Source organism: Urocitellus parryii, chromosome 11, assembly GCF_045843805.1.
Source record: "Urocitellus parryii isolate mUroPar1 chromosome 11, mUroPar1.hap1, whole genome shotgun sequence".
Taxonomy (NCBI): domain Eukaryota; kingdom Metazoa; phylum Chordata; class Mammalia; order Rodentia; family Sciuridae; genus Urocitellus; species Urocitellus parryii.
Genome location: NC_135541.1, coordinates 84,333,395 through 84,359,881, shown reverse-complemented (window position 1 = coordinate 84,359,881; position 26,487 = coordinate 84,333,395). Strand labels below are relative to the sequence as shown.

The 26,487-nt window shown below is 35.2% G+C and overlaps 1 protein-coding gene across 1 annotated transcript; it reads right to left on the bottom strand.

Moving 5' to 3' along the window:
• Positions 1 to 26,487, bottom strand: Rtca (RNA 3'-terminal phosphate cyclase). Its single transcript, XM_026379422.2, has 11 exons — positions 26,164 to 26,487; positions 25,962 to 26,062; positions 25,412 to 25,555; positions 22,371 to 22,494; positions 19,760 to 19,818; positions 17,904 to 18,045; positions 17,513 to 17,637; positions 15,170 to 15,228; positions 5,759 to 5,853; positions 4,221 to 4,325; positions 1 to 350 (listed from the first exon to the last, which is right to left on the bottom strand). Exons 1-11 carry the CDS (start codon positions 26,398 to 26,400, stop codon positions 249 to 251), a joined length of 1,293 nt encoding a protein of 430 aa, XP_026235207.1. The 5' UTR covers positions 26,401 to 26,487; the 3' UTR covers positions 1 to 248.

Genomic DNA, 26,487 nt, shown 5'->3' with positions numbered 1-26,487 from the left:
TAAAGAATATTTTAATAATTTAATGTTGAAATTGACTATCATACATATCCATCAATTTTTACATTTTATTGCCCATATCTCAGGAGATATTTAAAGTAAGATTAATTTGATGAAGCATTCTCAGTAAATCTAGAACATATTTCATATCCAAATTTAGGCCCTTTAATAACATTCGCTGTTTTGTAGTATACATAAAATAAGTTAGTGCTGCGATATATCACTGAGGTATCATTTAAGAGGTAAATACTCTATAGATTTGGATTTCTCATCCCAATTCCTTGGCATTCAATAATATAAGTGTCTTTAGAGGAATCTTCTTCATCTTCTGATTTCTTCACAGTAAATTTAGCCTGAAACCAGAATATTTAGTATATAAATAATATGAAAAGAATAAAGAAAGAGATCATAATTCTAGCATAAGTACGCAGATATCACACCCATTTCTCAAAGCTAGAGACAAAAATTAAACAATTCATGGCAAATTCAATAGCCTAGAGAAAACATATTTTGTTCTAAAACGATGGTTCCTGCTCAGAGGTAAACATTCTTATAGAACTGTCAGAATATGGATGGTAGGTCTCCACTTCATACTTAATGGACCCAAACTCCCAAAAGAGAACCCTAGGCAAATACCAATTTTGAAATCTCAACTGTTGGTTATAATGCATTTTCTCTCTCTGTTCCCTAAAAAATTGTCTAAAATGCAGAACTCAAACATTTAACTTTTTAATCCTGTCAAGTATGAAATTATCATTTAATATCACTAAATTTTTCTTGCCAATTTAATTCCCTAAATACATTACTCAGAAAGATCAGAGAAGGGAAGGAGTAAGGTGGGATGGTGGTGGTGACTAATACCTTCTTCTATCTTATTAGGCTTAACATTGTACTTTTCACTTGTTAACTGCAGTTGATCTCTGTCACTGTATTCTGGAAACATGATCATTTTGAAAGCAAATGTGATTCAGTTTAACAAAACTGATTTAAAATCAAAACTGAGTACAGATTTAGTTTTACACTGACAGTGTACTGACACACAGTGGACACTTGAAATTACTGGGAATGAATGCTGAATACTGAGCTAGATAACCAAAATTTTTATATAGTTTTGTGTGTGTGTGTGTGTTTTTTTTATGCCTGTGTGTTTGTGTATTTGTCTGTATATCCAGGTATTTTTCAAATTATCTACATAATGAAAACATGAAATGCAAGTTAATAGTTATGGAAATCATTTCTAGTCCACGTTTAAACCTATATAAGAAGCCTTAAGAGACTATCCAGCTCAAGTCCCAGATTTTTTTTTGGGGGGGGGGGTTACCAAGGATTGAACCCAGGGGAGCTTAACAATTGAGCGACATCCCCAGCCATTTTTATTTTGAGACAGGATCTCACTAAGTTGCTTAGCACCTCACCATTGCTGAGGCTGGCTTTGAACTTGCGATTCTCCTGTCTCAGTCTCCTGAGCCACTGGGAGATTACAGAAATGCAACACCACACTCAACTCAAATCTCAAGATTTTTTTTTTTTTTTTTTGTAGCAGGGATTGAACTCAGGGGCACTCAACTACTGAGTCACATCCTCAGCCCTATTTTGTATTTTGTTTAGAGACAGGGTCTCACTGAGTTGCTTAGCACCTCACCATTGCTGAGGCTGGCTTTGAACTTGCGATTCTCCTGTCTCAGACTCCCAAGTTGCTGGGATTACAAGAGTGTGCCACCACAACTGGCCTTCAAGTCTCAGATTTTACAGATGAACTATCTCCACTAAGACACAAAAATATAAAGAAACTTTCATAGGGGCTGGGATTGTGGCTCAACGGTAGAGCACTTGCCTAGCACGGGTGGGGCGCTGGGTTCAATCCTCAACACTACATAAAAATAAAATAAAGGTATTGTGTCCAACTACAACTAAAACAAAATATTTTTTTTAAAAAAGAAATATTCATGCCACTCAGTTAAAAACATAATACAATAAAACAAGAAGTGAGAGCTAAAAATTTCCTGTTCAAAGCACTTCCCTTTATGTATTCACTTAAAATAACGTGTCTACGGTATGCAAAGTACTATAAAGTGAAGACTATAATAATTAAAACTTACTACTAATCTGTAAGAGAAGATAAGTAATCATTAAAAATATAGTATATGTAGAAGGCTGGGGTTATGGCTTAAGGGTAGAATGCTCGTCTAGCATATTAGAGGCCCTGGGTTAAATCTTCAGCACCACATAAAAATAAATAAGTAAAGGTATTGTGTCCAATTAAAAACCAAATTTTAAAAAGTACACATAGAATTTAAAAAGAGTTAACTCTTTTCATCAGAAAAAAATCTTGCCTTTAATTCTCTTAGACCTTACCTAAAATTTAATCAAAACCTATCTAATCTTTATAATAACAAAAAGGAGTATATGTTATTAAGAATTATATAAAAAGAAGAGTAGAGAACCAGTGGCTTTTACTTGGTATATATAATATTTAATTTCTTATTTTTACTAGTGTGCATTATTTTTATTTAAAAAAAAAATAAGGGGGCTGGGGATGTAGCTCAAGTGGTAGCGCGCTCGCCTGGCATGTGTGCGGCCCAGGTTCGATCCTCAGCACTACATACAAACAAAGATGTTGTGCTCACCAATAACTAAAAAATAAATATTAAAATTCTCTCTCTCTCTCTCTCTTTACCTCTCTTAAAAAAAAAAGATTTAAAAAAAAATAAGGTCAGCACCTTCATAAAATTGAGCCATAAATTTTATATCACTTCATAAAATTATACTATAACTTGAGTCCAGCAGGCTAAGCAAGACTCTGTCTCAAAATAAAAAATAAAAAGGGCTGGCAATGCATCTTAGTCCTTGGTTCAGTACCAGTACTGCAACAACAAAAAAAGAGAGAGACAGAGAGAGAATATACTAAGAGAAATATATTACACATTACTGAGAAGAACAAGAAATGAAATGGTGTCTATTAATTACAAACATCAGAGGAAACAATTTAAGTTAGGGGGAAAATACCTATATGTCAACAGTGGGTCTATTGGTAAGGCAGAATTAAAGCCCATTTTTTTCCCTCTATTTTGCAAACTTTCTATTTATTATTATTATCTTACCTATGAGTAAAGTGAGTGAATATAGATCACACCAAGGGAGTGAATATAGATCAAGAGGCTCTTCAAAATTTAGAAGTTGAGAAGAAGAAAATGATAACAAACTAGCAAAAGAAACCAGAACATGAACCCAAAGGCATCAACCCCTGAGCCATATTCCCTAGTACTTCTTTTTTTTTTTTTTTTTTTTGGTACTGGGGATTGAACTCAAGGACACTCAACCACTGAGCCACATCCCCAGCCCTATTTTTATTTTATTTAGAGACAAGGTATCAATGAGCTGCTTAGTGCCTGGCTTTTGCTGAGGCTGGCTTTGAATTCCTGATCCTACTGCCTCAGCCTCTGGAGCTGCTGGGATTACAGGTGTGCGCCACTGCACCTGGCTCATCCCCAGTTCTTTTAAAATTTTTTTATTTTGAGATAGGTCTTACTAAGTTGCCCAGGCCTTGCTAAGTTGCTGAGGCTGGCTTAAACCCCTCTAAATTTAAGAAGATTGATCAATGTTAGAATATCAGTAAATATTTTAGCAACCAAATGAGATAAATAAATAAAACATTTAAAATTTCATATGAATACTTAACTTCACAGCCAACTACAAATTCTTTAGAATTTTAGGGCTTGCAATATGAGGTCTGGATTTGCTCAAAGCCCAGCTCTGCACTAAGAAAGTAAATGGCCTTGAAGAATTTATTCTCTGCCTCACTTTACTCATAGGTAAGATAATAATAATAAATAGCTACCTAACTGGTTATGCAGAATAAGAAATTTCAGTGAGCCAGGCACAGTGGTGCATTCCTGTAATCCCAGCAGAGGCTGAGGCAGGAGGATTGAGAGTTCAAAGCCAGCCTCAGCAATTTAGCGAGCCCTAAACAACTCATCAAGACCCTGTCTCTAAACAAAAATATAAAAAAGGGCCAAGGGTATGGTGCAATGTTTAGGCGTCCCTAGGTTCAATACCTAAGTACCCCCAAAATAAATAAATAAAATAAAGATGCTTCATATAAACTGCTGAGTTGGCTAAATGCCACAGAGGAAATACTCAGTGAGTAGTAGCAATTACAATTACCATTGGGCTTTATGTTTATTAAACAATGACCCTATTACTCTTTCTAATGCAATACTCACCTTTGCTAGTTGTTCAGCAAAATGTATAGCAGTTTGTGTATGGAGTGTAACTGGTCCTGTTTTTATTCTGGAAACTCCATTGGCTAATGCCATGAAAATAATCAGCTATTGAAAAAAAAAAGAAGAAAAGTATCACACATTTTCTAATGTTCAGAATTATAATTCTGCTATTCACAATGAAAATACTACTAGAAATCAGATGGCTAAAAAAGAATTACTATTTCTTTAGATTTCTAGAAGTCCTTAGAAGATGATGGAAAACTGTTACTAAAAGTCTGTAATGTAGTATAAAAATGCTTAGCAGCGAATAAGCAAATAAAATAAAGCAAATAAAATAAACTAAAATATAATAAGCAAATAAAATAAAGGCAAGCTGTCCATCTACAACTACAAAAATAAAGAAATAAAAATGCTTAGCAGCAATTTGCTGTACAGAATTTTTAAAATTAATGTCTAAGAATAATATGGAGAAGTTGATACATTTAATTAGATCAATTATCTCATCAAACTAACATATAAAATATGACAAATTTCCTCTACTCTTATAATAATTTTATTTTTTGAGGTTTGAATACCACTGAGTTACAGTCCCTGCCCTTTTAATTTTTATTTTAAGGCAAGGATTTGTTAAGTTACTTGTCTCTTGTCTTAGCCTCCCAAGTCATTACAGGTGTGTGCCACCATGCCCCACTTTTAACATTTTTTAAAAAACAGGTAAATAAATAAACTAATACAGAATTACTGGGAATACAACAGAATAGACCAGAACAAGAAGTAAGTATACATGGAAAACTGTCATTAAAAAAAATGATCAAGAAATCTTGAGGAATATTTTTCTTCCTATTCCAGTGTATATGGTAGTAGGGATCAAACACAGGGCATGGTAGGTAAGTGCTCTACTACTGAGCCATACTCCCAGCCTGAGGAATAAATATCAAAACGTAGACACTGATCTAAGCATCATTCCTTTGGTAGAAAGGAAATATATAAAGACAGTGAACTACAAAAAAGGTATTATTTGGACCTTCTCAATGAGAGTAAAGTATATAATAAACTCAAGTGGAGATACTGATGTAAGTATAGTAGATCTAACGAATAAGGAATTAAGAATAGTGTTCTGGGCAGTGATATAAATCTGGGAGTCGTCTGCAAATAGATGAGCCATGAGACTGGACAAAATAACCAAGGAAGTGACTATAGATCAAGAGGCTCTTCAAAATTTAGAAGTTGAGAAGAAGAAAATGATATCAAACTAGCAAAAGAAACCAGAACATAGAACCAGTGAGGTGGAAAAATACATTATTTCAGTCCAAGTAAAGAAATTATTTTAAGAAAGAAGCTAATGTGTCAAACTTTGTAGACAACAGGATGAGGACTGAAATGTTAGGAATATAAACTCCAGAATAATATTTTAAAGTAATAAAATAGGACTTGCTAATGAGTATGTAATAGTCAATGATCAAAATTTTTATTTGATCCAATTAGCAGATGTTCAAATCTAATAGGATGAAAGGTTTTCAAGCTAAAAGTGTCATTACCTGGTCTTGCAGAAACTCATCCACAGTTCCACCATGTCTAAGATTAGCTAACAGCATTTCAGCAGCATCAATTCCAACCTTGTCTGCATTTACACCTAAGGCAAGCATAATGCAAAAGAAAACTAGATCAATTACTGAGAGGCAAAAAGTTGAACTGATATCAGCTAGTAGTGGTATAACATTTTTAGACCTTTGAACTCATTCAAGTACCTTTTGGACAAGTTATTTAATTACTTGAAGAGATTCACATATACAAATGCCTTCTACCTTTGAATGAGTTAGAGGAGGAAAAAAGAGGCAGCTTTGGGCCTATTTTAAAAGTATTAGTTATAAAGTCAGTCTATAAGTTTTGATCTTGTAATGGTATACCTCTTTGTAAAATTTAAAACTTGGTATTTATACAAGTTATAATTAGTCTACAGACAATTCTATCAGAACTAAAGGATTTTAGAAAGCCAGGGAATCAAGTTTCAGCTAAAAAAAAAAAAAAAAAAAGCAGGTAACATTCTTAGGTCAACTACTTTAAAGTTTTAGTCCCTTTAAGATTTGAATAGGAACCACTTTGGAAAGAAGTTTGGAGATTCCTGAAAAAACTAGGGATGGAACCACCATATGATCCAGCTATCCTACTGCTTTTTCCCAAAAGATCTAAAATCAGCAGATAACAGCACATCCACATCAATGTTTACAGCAGCACAACTCACAATAGCTAAATTATGGAATCACCCAGATGCCTATCAATATGAATTAATTAATTATAATTATGAATTAATTAAGAAATTGTGGTATATAGGATGGGGTTGTGGCTCAAAAGTACAGCTCTAGTACATGTGAAGTGCTGGGTTCAATCCTCAGCACCACATAAAAATAAATAAATAAAAGGTATTTAAAAAAGGAAAAGAAATTGTGTACACACACACACACACACACACACACACAATGGAGTTCTACTCAGTCATTAAAAAGAAGGAAATTATGTCATGCCAGTAAATGGGTAGAAATGAAGAATATCATGCTAAATGAAATTAGCCAAACTTAGAAACTCAAAAGTCAAATGTTTTCTTTTATATGTGGAAGCTCAAGTAAAATAAGGAAAAAGGGGAAAGAAGGATAAGATTTACATAAAGAACCAATCAAATACAAATTAACAGACAAGTGAAAGGAAGTCTAATAGACTAGAGGAAGTGGGGGAGATAGAAGGGGAAAGGAGGGGATTATGAACTGAAATTGATTTCTGTGCATGTAAGAGTTTGTTAGGATGAACCCAACTACTGTTTACAATTTATAATTTACAATTATAAAGCTTCAATGAAATAAAATTGAAAGAGCTTGCTTCCATGATCTTAAAAAAAAAAAAGGTCTAAATAGGTTTCAGCTTATTATGAATATGTCAGAATATTTACCCCTTCCTCTACTTCTGACCTCTCTGAACATACCTTAAATCTTTTGTATAACATTGAATACAAAGTAAATCTGTCAGGTAAATCTGTCAGAAGTAGTAGAACGTCAAATTACCCTTTTAAGGCTATTTATTAAAAAAAAAAAAAAAAAAACTAAGCCATTTAATTGTGTCTTTGAAGGTAAACAATACATGAAGATGGACCCCAAACCCTGAGAATGCCAGAGCTGCAGGTCCAAAATGATGTGGTGTGGTTCTTAAGAGTTTAGAAGTGTCATAACTCAAGGTTTACAAGCCAGAGAATGTACAGGATCCATACATTCTGTTTAGCAATTTTGCCAATTATCAGAAAGAGATCCCCCAAGAATCTCTCAAGAAGGGGAAAATTTAACTCCTGTTTATAAAGAATACCAAAAATGTTATGTTGTTGTCTCTTCACTTTCTCACACAATCTGAAGCCTGAGCTATCATAATCCCCAACATATAGCAGCTGAGGCTGCAGTCAAGGTTATCTACTTTAAATGAAATCCATGGCTACAAATGAGAATGTGGCTAATTTTGTTTCTATTTTATATTTGCAAATTTATGTGATTACATGTATCCTGGTAAAATTTCCCACAAAAGTGGAAATTTCATAATTTTAACTCAGTTTTTCCTTATAGCAGTTATAATAACATAGTAAAGACTATTTTTTTATATATATCATCAATTGGTCAAGAATTTATATAAATATATGGAATGATTTCAATTCTGGTATGAATCTTCACTTTTTTCTTTGCTGCTGGGATTGAGGTGATGAACTCAGGGCCTTGTATATGTTAAGTATGTGCTGTACCACTGAGCCACATCCTCAGTTTCTTGACTTACAGAGTAAGCTACTAGCCCCTTCCTTTTCCTCTTTTAAAAAGTGAAGATGATTAACAACTATATTATAAAGTTATAGAAATCAGAAATAATATTTATAAAGTACTTATTACCAAGACCAGTATATAATAGGGTATTAGTAATAATGGTAGGGGCTGAGAATGTGGCTCAAGCGGTAGCGCGCTAGCCTGGCATGCGAGGGGCGCTGGACTCGTTCCTCAGCACCACATAAAAGTAAAATAAAGATGTTGTGTCCACCAAAAACTAAAAAATAAATAATAATAATAATAATGGTAGTATTAAGAACCGAATGCTACCTGTTTTTTTCCTAAGGGAACATTAACAAAGAAGAAAAAGAAAGAAAATAAAAAGTATTTATATATTAAAGGATAGTTAAGTGTTAAGTTCTATAAACTTTTGGGTATAAACTATATATCCAAAAGGAGTTTCAGAGAAGAAAAAGATTACAGGTTCTAGAATAATTTGAGAAGACAAGACCTAAGCTAATCCTTGAAAGATGCCTAAAACTGGGATGGAAGACAGAAAGAAGTCCTGGCTTTATAATTTACATGAACATTCTTAACCCCCAAAATCTGAAATCCAAAATGCTCAAAAATTTAAAACTTTTTGAGCACTGACATACCAAAGTAGAAAATGCACACCATGAAGCTATTTTATGCACAAAATTATTATAAATATTGTATAAAATTACCTTCAAGTTACATGTAGATGATATATATATATATATAAAACATAAATGAATTTTGTTATTTGGTTTTGGGTTCCATCCCCAAGAAATCACACTATGTACACAAAAATACTGAAAAAATTCAAAATCCAAGTATATCAGATATATTCAACCTGGACCAGAGAAAACATACACTGAAGTTTTCTGTCAAGTGGCAAAATATTTCTCAGAGCTATTCATATTCATTACTACCCAGCCACCTTGATAGTGAAAAATAGTATGCATGGATCTACATTATTACCAGTCATTACTAACAGCTTGTGACAACTGAACATATGAAGAAAATAGAATTTTGTTTGGCAGTATTATGCTGTCCCAAAAAAGAACAAAATCTTAATTTTTTCTGAAACTTTAATGCTTTTCTACCTAATTGACAAATAGTCTTTTCATATTTTGCATGTTTCTTTTTTAAAAAAAAAGGTTTCAACTTTAATGGTTTAAAACACAGGAAATTAAAATGCATATTCAACGATTTGGGTGTCTTCTAGCTTATTAAAAGGACAAAACTTTAAAAAATGGTCTCATCAGACTGAACGGAGAAGGCCAAAGGACTTACTTCAGGACACTGGAAAGATTCCCTGAATGACTACCATATATTGAATGAGGAAAGAAAAGTGCTTTCTATAAGTAAATTTCTGTACAGATGAAATGCAGATTGTTTTGCTCCCATAGTAAAAACATAACTAATTGAGAGACAATAGTAATCAAATAAGGTTGGGAATGTAGCTCACTAGAAGAGTGCTTGCCTATCACTTATTAGGCCTTGGATTCAACCACCAGTACTACCAAAACAAACAAACAAAACCCAAAATAAAACCCCCAAACCAAAAAGTAATCAAGAAACACACAAATTCAATAATATTCATTTCTTTTTCTTTTTTCAGTGCTGGGAACTGAACCCATGGCCTTGCTTGTGCTCTTCCACTGAGCTACACCTCCAGTCCTTCAGTCTTACATTATGTTCACAATCCAATCAAGTAAAGTTGGAATGGATCCTTATATGCAGATCATGGTCCAATACCATTTTTCAGATAAGGAAAGCCCAGGGTCATTATACAGAATAATAGGTCTAAAATTTAGGATTTTAGGGATTCTCCAGGCTAATTCTCTTATGTAACAGATAAGAAAACGAAGATAAAAATTTTTGTTTTAGTAACTAAGACAATTACAAAAGCATGACTAGCTACAACTTCCTGCTTCTACCACATATTCTGGCATTGACAACCAGCTGAAGTTGCTTCTGGTAATAACACTTAGACATTAGGATTCAGGGTCCAGTAATTTTCTAGTTAATTTAAATCAGAAATAAAAGGGGATCTGGATAATGGTAGTTATGACATTATCTCTGAGATCCTTAATATAAAGAGAACCTAGATTAAGAGAGAGAAGACCCCAAGTTGCCCTGTGTCAGGCACCTCAGTTAATGACATTAACTGAGGTGCCTGACACAAGGGAGGACAATCAGTCAATGTCAGCAAGTCTGTTGTTCTCATCTCTATCTTCTTCAAACACGGTAAGTATAAAAATCAGTACTGAACACTTTGCAAGTGTGATATCCAAAGACAACTTCAAAGTAAATATTATCTCATATGACAAAGTGAGAAAAAATATTGACAGAATATGAGAAAAAATTTCAGGGCTGGTTAACATATGGCATACATTAAAATTACGGTTATGGTCCCTTTACAATCTCAATTCAACATATCTAAAATTATTGTCTATGATGACAAACTAACTCTACTTCCTATATTCACACATTTAAATGTACCCAGTTACCTAAGTTAAGACACCTGGAATGTTTTCTTCACAATGCCTCCCATACCTCCAATATCCAACTGGTCAACAAACTGTTCACCTTTTTAAATACCTGATTATCAGTACTCAATGTCTTTGGAACCAGTCACTGCATTCCTTGTTGCAAAACCTCACCATGTCTGATCTGAGTTGTAACAGACTCTTTCATATCCATCCTTAAAATCCTTATATTTTCAGTATGACACTTGAATTTCCTTTATGTAGCCTATAGCCCTTCAAAATATGGCCTTTAGCTTGGCACAGTGATGCATGCCTGAAATCTCAGTGACCCAGGAGGTTAAGGCATGAGTATCACAAGTTCAAAGCTAGCCTCAGCAACTTAGTGAGACCCCAAGCAACTTAATGAGACACTGTCTCAAAAAATAAAAAGGGTCAGGTAAACCAGGCATGGTGGCTCTCCTGTAATCCCAGTGGCTCGGGAGGCTGAAGCAGAAGAATCTCAGTTCAAAGCCATCCTAAGCAATTTATTGAGGCCCTAAGTAACTCAGTGAGAACCTGTCTCTAAATAAAAAATCCAAAAAAAGGGCTGGGGATGTGGCTCAGTGGTTAAGTGCCCCTGAGTTCAATTCCAAGAACCCCACCCCAAAAAGGGGGGGGTCGGGTAAAGCACCTCTAGGTTCAATCCCTAGTGCAAAAAAAAAAAAAAAAAATCTGGCCCTTGTTGACCTCTCTATTCTCATTATCCTCCATTCCTCCATCCCCTACCCAGACCCTGTACTTATCATATATACTGCAGTTACTTAAGCACAGAAAAACAGCTTTTTCTGTCAAAAAATATTGACAGAATATGTCCCTGCTCCTTAGCTTACTTTAAAAAATTGTGGTTCAGCGGTAGAGTGCTCCCCTAGCACGGGCGAAACCCGGGTTCTATCCTCAGCACCAAATAAAAATAAAAAAGGTATTGTGTTGTGTCCATCTACACCTAAAAAATAAATATTTTAAAAAATATATATATTTAGGGGCTGGGGTTGTGGATCAGTGGTAGAGTGCTTGCTCTTACTTATGAGGCACTGGGTGTAATCCTCAGCACCACATAAAAATAAACAAAATAAAGCTATTGTGTCCATCTATAACTAAAAAATATATACTTAAAATACTGATATACCTTTAAATATAAAGGAAATGTTTTGAGATACATTACAGTAAAATGGTTACTTTAATGAAACATATTAATATATCATCTCTTGGTTACCCATTCTCCCACCTAAAACAAGAGCAACTATAATTTATTCCTTTAACAAAAGTCCTGACTACCATACACTATAATTACCTATAGTTCTCATGTTGTATACCAGATTTTTGGACTTGTTCATTCTTCAGATCTATCATTCTGTATCCTTTGACCTACGGCTCCCCATTTCCTCCCCCTTACCTCATCGTGGTAAACCACTCTTACTTTCTCTCTATATATTTGATCTTTTCTTTTTTTAGATTCCACATATAAGTGAGATCATACAACATTTTTCTTTCTGTATCTAGCTTATTTCACTTTGCTCCACGTCCATCCTATTTTAAGGCTGAATAATATTTTGATGTGTATATATACCACAGTTTCTTTATTCATTCATCCATGGAAGTACATTTGGTTGTTTTCATATTCTGGCTATTATGAAAAATGCTTCAATGAACATGGGAATACAGATAAATCTTTGAGACAATTTCATTTCTTTTGGGTATATACTCAGAAAAGGGACTGCGGGGTTACATGGCAATTGTCTTTTTAGTTTGTTTAGGAATGTCTTACTATTTTCCATGATAGTTGCACCAATTCACCTTAGCTCTCACTTTTCTTCCTGGCTTCTATTTATCCCCCTGATGAAAGATCAATGAATAGCAAAAGGCAGAATTGGAGTTACTCATCCTCCACAGAAGTATTAGTTTTTCTTTCTTTGCATTTATCTCTATGGTACCCTGGGATAACACTATCAGCACCAGTCTGTTTTCTCCACCAGACTAGGTCAGCAGTTAGGCATAGTAGCTCTCACTTGTAAATAATTAGTACATAGTACTTGGCACATTTGTGGTACCCAATAATAAAACTAATAGAACTCACAAATTTCCCAATGTCCATCAAATACTTATTATCTATAATATGTCTGCTCCTGCTCTCTGCTTTATATTTGCGTTATTTTTGCTTCTCAAGACTTGTAGATATTGCATGCAGTGGCTAAGTATCCACACTGATTCCTCACTGTGCCTAATAGGTAGTAAATATATACTAGTATATATTTTAGATCAATACTTCCAAAACTTCAAGATACTTTAGAAATACCTGGAGAACTTGTTAAAACAAATTCTTAGGTCTCACTTTCAGGGAATCAAACCCAGAGCCTCACACATGCTAGGCAAGGACTTTACCACTAGCCATACCTCCACCCTCCACAGATTCAAATAGGTCTAGGTTAGGCCCCATATCTGTATTTCTAACAAAACTCCCAGATGATAGTGATTTCCTGTTGCCTCCCATCCACACTGTGAACAGCAGAGATTTAGACAGAACTCATTATGTGAGTTGGAGATTTTGATTTTTTTTCCCTTTGTTTTTAGTGATGGGGGTCCCACCATGTTACGAAGGCTGGTCTTGAACTTGTAGGCTTTAAGAATCTTCCTGCCTTGCTCAGGAACCTGAGTAACTATAGGCCTGCACATCATACCCAGAGAGATGTTGATTTTACTTCTTCTATTATGTTAATTATATGATGAATAGTGTATAGATTGAATCATCTAGCAAGCTAAAATCATCTGAATTTATTTTGTATTCAATAGTTAATAATGAGGTTAAACAGCATAGCTAGTGGAAGCATTTTTGTTTTGGTTTTGAGACAGGATCTCACTAAATTTTCCAGGCTGTCCTTGAACCTGTAATCCTCCTGCCTCAGTCTCCTGAGTATCTGGGACAACAGGTAGATGCCACCATGCTTGGCTAGCATAAGCATTTTTAAAAGATGCTACAAAGTAGGGCTGGGGTTGTGGCTCAGCAGTAAAGTGCTTACCTAGCACATGCAAGGCCATGGGTTTGATCCTCAGCACCACATATAAATAAATAAAATAAAGGTATTGTGTCCAAATACAACTAAAAAATATTAAAAAAAAAGATGCTACAAAGTAGGATGAAGCAATTAATTACCATAAATAACTAGAAGTTGCCTGACTAGCAAAACTTTAAATGTTAACCACCAGACGCAGTAATGCACACTGTAATCCCAGCGACTCAGGAGGATGAAGCAGGAGGATCACAGGTTCAAGGCCAGCCTTAGCAACTTTGCAAGACCCTGTCTCAAAATAAAATAGTTGGAAATGTAGCTAAGTGGTAAAGTGCCCCTGGGTAACAAACAAACAAATGTATGCATCTCCTCTTCTTAATATGCCAATCTTAAAACAGATTTATTTTTCCTCCAAATATTCAGTACTTTCTAATCATCAGTGTAATAACTGATAAAGGAAGAAACATCAATAGATATTAAGACCACTGGATGAAAGTTGTATGAAAACAGAATATCAGATAGTCTCTAAGTATTACCCCAGACTATTTAATGATTGTAAAAGGAAAAGGAACCTTTATAGCAAGCAGATCTGGAGGACTCCTCCTCAACCATGTGATCACATTTAGCCTTACCAATAAAGGGCAAAATGACATTTTACATGCCCTTTGATGCAATGTAGTGGTATAGACACAAAATCACTGATGTAATATTGTTACTAAAAATATTTGGTATGAATAATCTAATCATGAAATAATCTGAAAAATCCTAATTGTGGGAAATTCTGTGAGAAAATGACCTAAAAGAAAGAAAATGGCCTAGACTTTTCAAAAATGTCAGTATCATGAATGGAAAAAAAAAATGAGAAAGTATTTTGTACTTCAAAAATATAACACATTGCTCTAAAGAATATTTTGGAGACAACACATCTGATGTGTCTGCATATCATAGACAAATTCTTCAGGTATAAAAACAATACTTTGGGGGTTAGGGTTATGGTATGGGTTCGATTGTCAGCACCACATAAAAATAAAATAAAGATATGTGTCCGCCTATAACTAAAAAATAAATGTTTAAAAATAAAACAATACTGTGATTATATTGATATTGTTTTTGAATCTATATGCTGCAGTATTCAGGAGTAAGGCATGGTGTCTATAACTTACATTGAAGCAGTTCAGAAGCACACATACCACACAACCAAATGTTCACAACTAATGAATCTAGGAGAGGGTGTGTAGATGACTAGTTGAATTAGTCACTCAACTTTTCTTATAGGTCTAAAAATTTTCAAAGTATAAAAATAGGAGAAAGACTTAAAGTTTAATTAACTCTAGGAATTAGTTAACTGGGTTGGGGTTGTAGCTCAGTGGCAAAGTGCTTGCCTCACATGTTTGAGGCACTTGGTTCAATCCTTAGCACCACATAAAAAATAAAAATAAATAAAGGTATTATGTCCATCTACAACTAAAATTTAAAAAAAAAATAGTTAACAGTAGCCTTTTAAACCTGTCATCCATCATTCCCTATAACATTTCAATCCTGACAGATAATTAATTTTTAGTAGCAGTAGGAACTATGGATCCACTTTCATTTAACTATACCTCGTTTCCCAAGTGATGATCCAGCAAACAAACAGCCTGTGGATGTCTCAGCAATAATTCTACATATAGGGAAAAAAACAAGTATTACTCTTAGGCTACAAACATTCTAAAATTACATTAAATAAGACACAGAAGAACAGTGTTAAATAGACAAAATGACACATGGCCAGTACACTGCAATGGCAAAATTCTTCTTACACAGAGTAGTCTGATTAACATTCTCCATCAGCCAATAATATCCTTCAGGGCTAGAATGGGAGAAGTCACATCTAATTCTAGTTCACTCATAGATAAAGGATGCCACCACCTGTCCGTATCCCTGGAAGTTATCCTATTTTTGGTGCAAAGTGGTACCATTTCACACAGTACTAAACAGTATTTTATAATTTTCTTTTAATAAAAAATGTCTTTACGTAAGGACTTTAGGTTTTATTCTATAGTTTTTAGATAGCATTACATTATTAAAGTAAGCATTTAGTTTAAACCCTTTAATAGAAACTCTGAATAAGAGAATTCGAAATATAAATATCTACAAAAAATAACCATACTTTTACAATCCAAAAATATCAAAGCATTTTTATAATAAAATAAAACCATAACTTCTAATTGGAGTAACACTAATAATCATATTCCTTTATTAAGGCGATCTTTACCATTGTGAGTTAATTTCAGAGTTGAGGTATTTTAAGCAACTAAAAACATTTCTCTTAGAATCACCTTCAAAGCCTAACTTCTGATTACCTTTAACACTTAAGTTCACTCCTAAGTATTCAGGAGGATGGATTCTAGGATCCCCATTGTAGATTAAATCCAAGGATATTCAAGTCCTTTATATAAAACAGCATAGTATTTACATACAACCTACACATGTTCTCTATTACTTTAAATTATCCCTAGATTACTTATAATACCAAATACAATGTACACAATATATAAATAGTTGTTAAGCTGTATTGTTTAGGGAATGATAAGAAAAAAGTGTTTGATGATAAAAAAGGGAATGATAAAAAAAAATGTTTAGTGTAGACACAATTTCATTTCTTTCTTTCCTTTTTTTTGGGAGGGTACCAGGGACTACACTCACTCACTGAGGCACATCCCCAGCCCTATTTTGTATTTTATTTAGAGACGGGATCTCACTGAGTTACTTAGTACCTCACTTTTTTTGAGGCTGGCTTTGAACTCTTGATCCTCCTGCCACAGCCTCCCAAGCTGCTGGAATTACAGGTATGCACCACTGTACTCAGTTTTGTTTTTTTTAAAGTTATTTTTTAATCTGGTCAAATTTAAATTGGTCATTTGAATCCATGGATGCAGAACCCATGAATACAGAGGGCTAATTATATAAGTGAAAAGGATCTTACAGAGTAGTAAAAGGCAAAACATCCTCAGAAAAAATTCAGAAAATCATCTTAATTCATCATACTATTGTTTTTAGGTAGAAATCCCCTTAAAAACATGTCTTCTTAAAACTATCAAATGAGGGGCTGGGGATGTGGCTCAAGCGGTAGCGTGCTCGCCTGGCATGCATGCGGCCCGGGTTCGATCCTCAGCACCACATACAAACAAAGATATTATGTCCGCCAAAAACTAAAAAATAAATATTAAAAAAATTCTCTCTCTCTCTCTCTTTAAAAAAAAAAAACTATCAAATGAGCACAAAAACTTGAAATCTTTAAATAGGATAATAGTCACTCACGGCTTTAATCTTAAAAGTCCCCCAAAGACTATGTGTTGAAGGCTTGGTGGCTAATTGATGATGCTAGTGAGAGGTGGTAGAACTTTTAGGAGGTGGGCCCTAGCAGAAGGAAGTTGGGTTAAGGGGGGCATGCCCTTCAAGGGGATACTGGAGCCCAGCCCCTTCCTCTCTCTTTCCCTCTTTCAATTTGCTTCTTTTTTTTTTTTTTTTTTTTTAAGAGAGAGTGAGAGAGGAGAGAGAGAGAGAGAGAATTTTTTTAATATTTATTTTTTAGTTCTTGGCGGACACAACATCTTTGTTGGTATGTGGTGCTGAGGATCGAACCCGGGCCGCACGCATGCCAGGCGAGCGCACTACCACTTGAGCCACATCCCCAGCCCTCTCAATTTGCTTCTTGATGAAAATGAGGTGAGAAGCTTTAGTCCATCAAGCACTCCCTGCCTTGATATTCTGCCTCACCACAGGCCCCAAAACAATGAAGCCAAGCAACCATGGACTGAAACTCTGAAACCGTGAACTAAAATAAATCTTTTCTCCTTTTAAATTGTTAACCTCAGGTATTTCATCATAACAATGGAAAGCTAACCAACACAGTAACTATTTCAGGGCTCTCAATCGATGTCTAAGAAAGTATATTTTCTCACATTATTCCATTTCCATTGCCAAATGCTTGGTCTTTGGGTTCCTGAACAGGCTGGATGTTAACATATAGATCTCTGATCTCCTTTCTGATGCATCTCACTGCCGCTGCTGCCATATCTTTTGCTACCTATTTTGGCAAGACAGAAAAAAACAAAATGATACAATATTAATTATTGATTATTTGAACAATTGTTTCCAAGCCTTTAAAGGCACATAAAATGATTAATTTTTATATGTATCATTTTAAAACTTGATTTTCTAGAGAGCGAGCACTGAATTTGAAGAAAATTTTTAATGAAAAGATGGATTAAAAAATAAGTCCTAATAATTTCAAAATTTAGATGATACTTACCAAGGCATGCACACACTTCTAAGAACATTTAGACAACTTACTTTAAATGGCAGAACACCAGCAACAAAAGCTCTTCCATATATCTTAGTCACAGAGCCACGATCAGTCAAATTTATTGGGTTCAACTGTGTAACTGGTGACATCCGAACAATCACTTCACCACCACCTTTTGGATAATAGCCCCTATAAAAAGTGTGAAAAATATCCACATAAACTAATTGCATGACAAAAATAAAGCACAATATTATATTAAAATAATGTGAATGGTAGCCAAATATGCAATTCATGAAAAAGTTCTAAATCATATTTTATGTCTGGACTGTTCAATATAGTAGCCTCAAGCTGCATGTGACTATTACAGTGAAATAAAATTTATGGCTGGAGGTATAGCTCAGTGGTGCATGCATGAGGCTTTGAGTTCAATTGCCAGCCCCAAGCCAAGTGTGGCAGCATTCTCCTACAGTACCAGCTACTCCTACTCAAGAGACTGAGGCAGGAGATCCTCTGGGCCTATGAGTTCATGGACAGTCTGGGCAATGAAGCATATTGATGCTTCCTTTAAAAAAAAAAAAAAAGTTTTAATAAAAACAAAGAAGCAAATAAAATTAAACATAGTTTAGAAATCAATTCAATTCCCCAATTGCATTAGCCATGTTTTAAGTGCTCTGTAGTCACATTTGGTTAGTGACTACGATACTGGACAGCATAGATAGGGAACATTTCTCAATGTAGAAAGTTCTATTTGACAAGTTTGTTTTAAAACATAGGTTCCTTGATATCTGGAGTTGTTTTGTTCCTACTATTTTCCAGATCCTAACCCAATGTTTGGTACACAGTAGGAACTCAAATAAATAGCTGATGATTATAAATAGCTGACACTAACAGAATCTAAACTCAATTATTCATAGTCATTTATTCCATTTCAGCTGCTGAGAAGGACACTGTGCCTATCCTCAAGCAGTTCTCCATCTAATAGGGCAATGGTACCCTTATACAGTTGACTAGAATACAACACAGGATGTAAGGAGGACCACAACAGAAGTGCAAATATGGATTCTGATAGAGGTACAGCCACAGAGAGTTCATACAGGAAATCACAAATTTTATTTAGAAAAAACAGGATTTCCCATTTTTTTAGAACACAAAAAGAATTACACAAAGATGTGAACTTCAAAGATACAAAGTATGTTCAAGGAATAGCATGTAATTGTGGTGTTAGAATGTAGGACAAGTTGAAAAAAAGGAGAAAGAAGATGAAGCTAGGAAGGCAAATTGGAGCAAGATTGCAATGCACTTAAATGAGATGCCAAGAAATTTAACCTTGTCATTGTATAACAGAAGAAGACCAAAGAAATAACCCAAATGGGGCTGGGGCTGGGGCTCAGCAGTAAAGCACTTGCCTAGTATATGTAAGGCACTGGGTTCAATCCTTAGCACTACATAAAAATAAAGAAATAAAATAAAGGTATCTGTCCATCTACAACTAAAAATGATTAAAAAAAAAAAAAAACCCAAATGCCCAATGTGCTTCCTAAAAAAATAATTCTGATCACACTATAGAAGAGAATCTTTTTATGACCCTACAGTGCCTGGCTCAAGTGTCTGCACAACTTGACCATTTAATCTGTGCATGGATAACATTAGACATGAAGATGCTTTCATGTGGAAATTCCCTTGAATATATTTCTCCCAAGAAACAAGTAAATATCACATGTAGTTGCTTTCAAGGCTCTACACCCTTGCAGCTTACTGTTCTTAAGCTGTAAAGTACAATTATTTGACAAGAAATGTTTTAAGGGTAATATATTAAGTGTATTAGTTCTCCAAGGTCTAAATTTTCCACTATGCTAATTTAGCATAATAATAGATGGAAAAGGCAAAGAAATAAGTAACTTACCTCATTTTGATGTCACAATTAAAATTAAAACCAAATTTTTCAACAATTGGCTTGAAGACCTGAAAAAAATCAATTGTTATTGCAACCACCAATATTCACTGATTCAACAAGTATAATTATTAAATGAAAAGTGCTCTGTACTGAATTAGTAATTGAGTGTCATAAGTAAACTGTAGTATCAAAATATATAGACTAGTTCCATTTTTCAAGTGAAAAAAAACTCGTATTCACTAAATTTAAAAGTTTAACATTTAATAAATCAGGGCCGTGCAAGTCTAATGAGAAAAAAAATTCAGAACTCAGAATACTTGAACCCAATGTTTATTCTACTCCAGAAACCATTACTGACCCTTCTCAGTACACTGTAAAAAAAGTAGGGGCACTGGTGAACAACACTTTATTCTACCCTCTCAATTTTTTTATAAAGCTGAAATCTCACTGCAAATAAAATGTTTTATTCTTATTTCTTCCACTTAACATTGTAAGTGTAAGCATTTTTTTGACACAATAAAAATTCTTCCGAAATAAAACTTAAACAAATGCATGGCATTTGAGCATTACTTATTTAACCATTTCCTAAGTTTTCATGATTACGTAATGATATATATTAATTCTCTACTCAAATCCTTTAACATTCACCTTTTGCTACATTTTGTACTATTTTATTAGGATAGTTTGCTTGAAGTGGAATTACTAACTAAAGAGAAACTAATTTTCATTATATGATCTATAACACTGACTTTAAATATATTATACTATCCATTAGGTTGGCAATGTTTCAGAGAAAGACAATATTTAATCCTGAAGTCTAAGGCAACTTGTAAGATCTACTCTAGAGATTTACTCATTTTTCTAGGTTTTCTCCATAGTATGCAGGAGGTATAGATGTTACTAAACTTTGGTTAAAAAAAAAAAAAGGGTAGGCCTAGGAGTATAGCTCAGTGGTACAGTGCTTGCCTAGCATATGTGAGGCCTTGGGTTCAATTCCCACTACCATAAAAAAGAGAAGCAGAAAAATTTTAAAAATAAAAACCTAAAAATGTCAAGTGTTGGGTAGGATGGTGAACAGCTGGAACTCTCATAATAGACTATTGAAAAAGCTGAACAAAATAGCATAACTATTTTGGATGCCACAAGTTTTGGCAGTTTCTCATAAATGTATACATGTACTTACTATAATAACCCAGAAATCCTACTTCTAAGTATACAAGAGAACTGGAAATTTATACTATAATAACCCAGAAATTCTACTTCTAAGTATACAAGAGAACTGGAAATTTATGTTTAAGCCAAACTTAAACATAAATGTTGGCACCAACTTCATTCATAAATGCCAAAAACTGCCAGGTACAGTGGTACACACCCGTAAACCCAGTGCTTCGATAGGCTGAGGCAGGTCAGCCTGGGTAATTAGAGAGACTGGTCTCAAAAAAATAAAAAGGGCTGGGGGTATAGCTCAGTGGTACAGAACCCCTGGGTTTAATCTCCAGTGCTGCAGAAAAAATAAAATAATAATTGCCCCCAACTGGACACAACTCAAATGCCCTTCAACAGATGATTAAATAAACAAGCTGGCATATTCATATACTTACTATTTAGTTTTTATTGCTAATACAAGTAACACTGTGAGTCTAAAGTTTACTAAGGCAAATGAAAAACTAGACTCAAAGGCTACATAACAGTATTATTCCTTTACATGAAATTCTTTAAAAAAAAAAAAAGGCAAAACTATGACTGAAAACAGAAAAGTGGTTGCCAAGGGACTGTGGGACAGGACTGCCTAATATGGGGATAAGGGAATTTTTAGAGTAATGGAAGTATTATATATCTTTATTGTGGTGGTTGGTTTACAGATAAATGTTATCCAAAATCATCAATCAAACTGCACATTAAAAAGGGTGAATTTAATTGTAAGGAATTATGCCACAATAAACTTGGAATATCCCTTTTCCAAAATGCTCACTATCAGAAGAGTTTTGAGTTTCAGACTGTTTTCAATTTTACATGTACATGAACATAATAAGATATCTTGGGGATGAGACCCAAATCAAAATACAAAATTTATTTGTCTCATAGACACCTTATATACATAACCCAAAAGTAATTTTATACAACATTTTTAGTCTATCTTTTGTTTTGACTGCAATCTACCACATGAAGCCAAGTGGAAAATTTTCCACTTGTGGCACCAGGTTGGTATTCAAAAAGTTTTAGAGTTTGGAGCATTCTATATTTTAAATTTTCTGATTAGGGATGCTCAACCTGTACTACTCTTCTTTCCCATGAGTTGTATAAGCACTCCAGCATTAAATATTATCATTTAAAAATTTTTTGAGTTCCCTTCTAAATCATAATTATAAAGTAGTGGATTTACCTAATAACTCACATAATTTATATAATAATCACATTTGGTTTTTTAAAAATTCGCTATAAATACTATTCTAAAATATAATACAAAGTCTAAAATAAACAATTTCCCACTCTCTCCTACAGCAGAACTGAATAAATAGCAACATACACAAAATATTCAGAATTTATTTAAATAGAGAATAGATATTCAGAAGTATATATGAGATTATCTCAGTATGTCATTAACAACAAAAACCCTTACCATCACTGTGTAGTCGATCTGTGGTGCCATTTCAGCATTAGTTCCACCTTTCAAATGAAGTTCTGATGGAGAAGCAGCAAACAGAACACATGGCATTGAAACCTGCATCAAGAGGCACACACTCCTAAGGAGAAGGCAAAACAGGCTTAACTGCACTATCTTTTCAAAGTTTCAAAAAAAGCTGAATTATAATTTATTACATTACTTAGTTGAAGCATAGCTAAATGTAAAGTTAAAAGAGATTTGTTTCTGAATTGTAAAATCCTGAATCTTAAAGAAAGTATTTCACAGTACAAAGAATTGCTTCTAATGATAAGCAAACAAGGCTGGGATGTTCCTTGATTCAATACTTGCCTAGCATGAATGAGGTCCTAGTTTCCTATATAGCATGATTAAAAAAAAAAAAAAGATAAGCAAACCTCTGAATTCAAGACTAAAGCACATCACTACATTAGATGGGTGATCGTGGCTAAGTTCTGACCCTTTTCTTTACAAAAAAATAATAAAACCATCTTCAATTTTTTTTAAATAAAAGGATTCTTGAAAATAGCAATTTATGAAAATGCATTCAAAATAGTCAAGATCTAGAAATATTCAACTGTTTCTATCTGAGTTATCATGCATAAGGCACTGTTCAAAATATCAAGTTAAGATATAATGCCTTACTTGAAATTTTGTAAGACAGCAGATTTTAAGTATTCTTACCACATACACACATATGAAAGGTAATTACAAAAGGTGATGAAAATGTTATTTAGCTTGACTGGTAATTATTTATCAACATAAATATATATCAAAATATCATGATATATACCTCCTTCATAATTTTATTTATAAACTACACTTCAATAAAGTTGGAAAATGGGGGAGGGATTGACGTAATTTCTCTCACATAGAGTTTAATATCAAAGAAAAATATTTTACAAAGACTAAAAGCTGAGTATTTCACATGGAAAAGTTCTGTCCATATAGTCAAATAATGTGAGAAACCACAATAAATGAACATAGAACACGAAGTATTTTATAAAATAAAAAATTTGGTCAGATTTTCTAAATGAGCTGTTATCGCCCTTCTCTACACAGAAAGTAATAATGCTCATAAGTAGATCATAGTTTGAAATGCAATCCAATATAGCTTTTACATACCAAAAGAAAGATCTTTACTTTCTTAAAACAAAGGCCCATACATACTGAACTAGAAAGTCTCTATCACTGGTAATAAGTTTGACTGATTAATAAATATTTATTGACTGTTAAAGTGTTTAGAATTGGAAGAAAAGGGCTTGGAAATATTTAGTTAACTACTAATCATAGTTTTATACCTATTCAACTCATTGATCCTAAGTGATCCAACAAATATTTAATTTCTCCCCAATAAAATCAGATTCTAAAAACACTAAAGAAAACCTTAATTTGAGAAGAGTAAGGAATAGTAAATAAAGTAGACACTTGAGAAAACACATGGTCCTGTAATCACAATCAAGGCTAAAGTCAGGCATGGTGGCACATGCCTGTAATTCCAGCTACTCAGGAGGCTGAGGCAGGAGGATATGAAGTTGAGGTAAGCCTGGACAGTTTAGTGATATGCTCCCTACTGCTTTATTGTCTTCTATTAGATAAAAAGGGTTAGGGATGGAGCTCAGTGGTAGAGCACTTGCCTATGCATGAGGCAATAGGTCCAATCCTTAGCACCACATACACACACAAAAAAAAAGCAACCAGTCAAATAGATTAGAGAAGTAACATGAAAATTAATTGCTAGCCAGGTGCAGCAGCACACCAGCAACTCAGAAGGCTGAAGCAGGAGGATCACAAGTTCAAGGTCAGCCTGGACAACTTAAGAAAACCCTGTATCAAAACTAAAACCAAAAAGGACTAGAGTAGCTTAGAGTGCTAACCCAGAGCATTCCTGGGTTCAATCCCTATCACTAAGTGGGGGGATAGGGGGAGGAATTAACTACTATCCACATTTTGTCAATAAAGGGAGAAGCACTTAGAAAGTTATCAAGGATCAATTTAATTGTTAAATATTCATCTCCCAGTGGGGGAAAAAAATCAGGATTATATCCAAAAATTTCTAAGTAGAGTTACATAAGTATATCTTAGAAGACAACAGAGGGCTGGGGTAGATAGCTTAGTGGTAGAGCTAAGTGTGCACAAGGCCATGAGTTGGACCAGCAACCCCCCCACCACACACACACACACACAAAGCAATAAAAATATCCACATTGAAAGTAGTAGACTATGGGGCTGGTATTGTGGCTCAGCAGTAGAGTGCTCGCCTAGCACGGGCAGGACCCTGGTTCGATCCTCAGCACCACACAAAAATAAAGGCATTGTGTTGTGTCCAACTACACCTAAAAAATAAATAATAAAAAAAAGAAAGTAGTAGACTATGGTTTATAATTAACTGTAAGAAAAGAACTTGAGCTATAATGCAAATACTGAAAGTGAAAACTCAAGTCAATTTGTGACACTCAACTTCTAAATAATAGTAATAATAAAAATGCTATATCATACTACATACAAGATAACATTTCAATTAGGTGCCCAAATTTTACATTCATTGTCTTTAACGTCAAAGGTATTTTATTTACACTTTAGAAGTAAGAAAACTGAGGCGGCTGGGGTTGGGAGGGGGAACATGGGAAGATTACAGGAACTCTAGATAGGGCAAAGGGGAGAAAGGGGAAGGGAGGGGGCAAGGAGGTAAAAAAGATGGTGGAATGAGTCGGACATGATTACCCTAAGTACCTGTATGAAGACACAAATGGTATGAATATACTTTGTATACAACCAGAGATATGAAAAATTGTGCTCTATATGTGTAATATGAATTGTAATGCAGTTTGCTGTCATATATAACAAATTAAAATAAAAAATTTTTAAAAAAGAAAAAAATTTAACCTGATAAAAAACTAAAAAGAAAAAAGAAGTGAGAAAACTGAAGTTCAAAGAGGTTAAGCAACTTGCATAGTAAGTGGTAGAACCTAGATCTGAAAGCAAAACCCATACCTAAACAGATCTCAAGGTATACGTACCCTGCTGTCTTGGTATCTGCTGTGTGGATTCCACCTTTGATCTTCTCTGGTGTGAAGGTTACTTCAGTTGAACCAATTGCTGCCCCCTCCAGTTGCCCATCACACAAATCTCGAATCATTTCCAGTCCAGATAAATGTTGAGGCCTTCAGGTCATAATACTGCATCAAAACGTGTGCATTCAGACTGCCTATATCCCCACATTTTATGATATTTATAAAACTGCAACGGCAAAGAAACAGCAAGATCTAACCACAATAAGTGCCCCATCCTCAGCGTCGGAGCTACCTCTTCGGTTTTTATGCACTTAGACTACCTCCTAGTAGGCATCACTTTAAGAGTTTCTTTGAGTCTCCTTATTTTGGCTATAAACGATCGCACAATCTGGTCACTGTCTCGACAAGGAGGTCCAAGGGCCACCCCTTAGGACCCGACCGACCGCGACTTCCCGACCTCCCGGGCTACCCTCAGACCACCAGGTCGGCGACGCGCGCGCTCGCCGGGCCCCGCGACCCCTGACTCCACCCCCCAGCTCTCTGCCGCCTAGATTACCTCAGGCCTGGCGTGCTGCGGCCCGCCCGGATCTTCTGCACCCGCAAGGGGAGGCCCAGGACACAGCTGAGGGCGGTGGAGATCCTGAGGATCTGGCCGCCCTGGAACGATGGGGGGCGAAGAGAAGGTTTAAGAACGTCGGCCGCGAAAGCTCGGGTCCCCAACTAGCGCCCAGCCGCTCGGCCTCCGGCTGCACACTCACCCCTTCCAAGATCCCGCCGTCGACCTCCACCCGCTGCCCCGCCATGGGGGGCGCCCTGGGGCCTGGCCCGCTGCGACAACGCCTTTGCTGCAGAAAGAATAAACGCCCCACAGCTCTGAAACTTCGATCCACGCCTGGGGTTGCCGAGTTCTCCGCGAAAGCGGAAGAAGCGGAGCCTCCCGGGAAACCCGATCCTCCGGAATGAATCCGGGGTGGACCCGATCCGGCTCTGCGCATGCGTAGCGCGAAGCCTGGGCCCTTAGCTGTCCCGGAGGTGGGGGGCCGCTGCCAGGTACGTAAGAGTGCTGTAGTTAAGTGTGGACT

What these genes read in the sequence shown, in the direction of transcription:
- Rtca (XM_026379422.2), bottom strand. Translation starts at nt 26,400, where the DNA reads ATGCGCAGAGCCGGATCGGGTCCACCCCGGATTCATTCCGGAGGATCG. An exon ending in CGCAGCACGCCAGGCCTGAG is followed by an intron (nt 25,556 to 25,961) that starts GTAATCTAGGCG and finishes TATGACCTGAAG; the next exon opens with GCCTCAACATTTATCTGGAC. An exon ending in GGCAATGGAAATGGAATAAT is followed by an intron (nt 15,229 to 17,512) that starts GTGAGAAAATAT and finishes CCCTATATGTAG; the next exon opens with AATTATTGCTGAGACATCCA.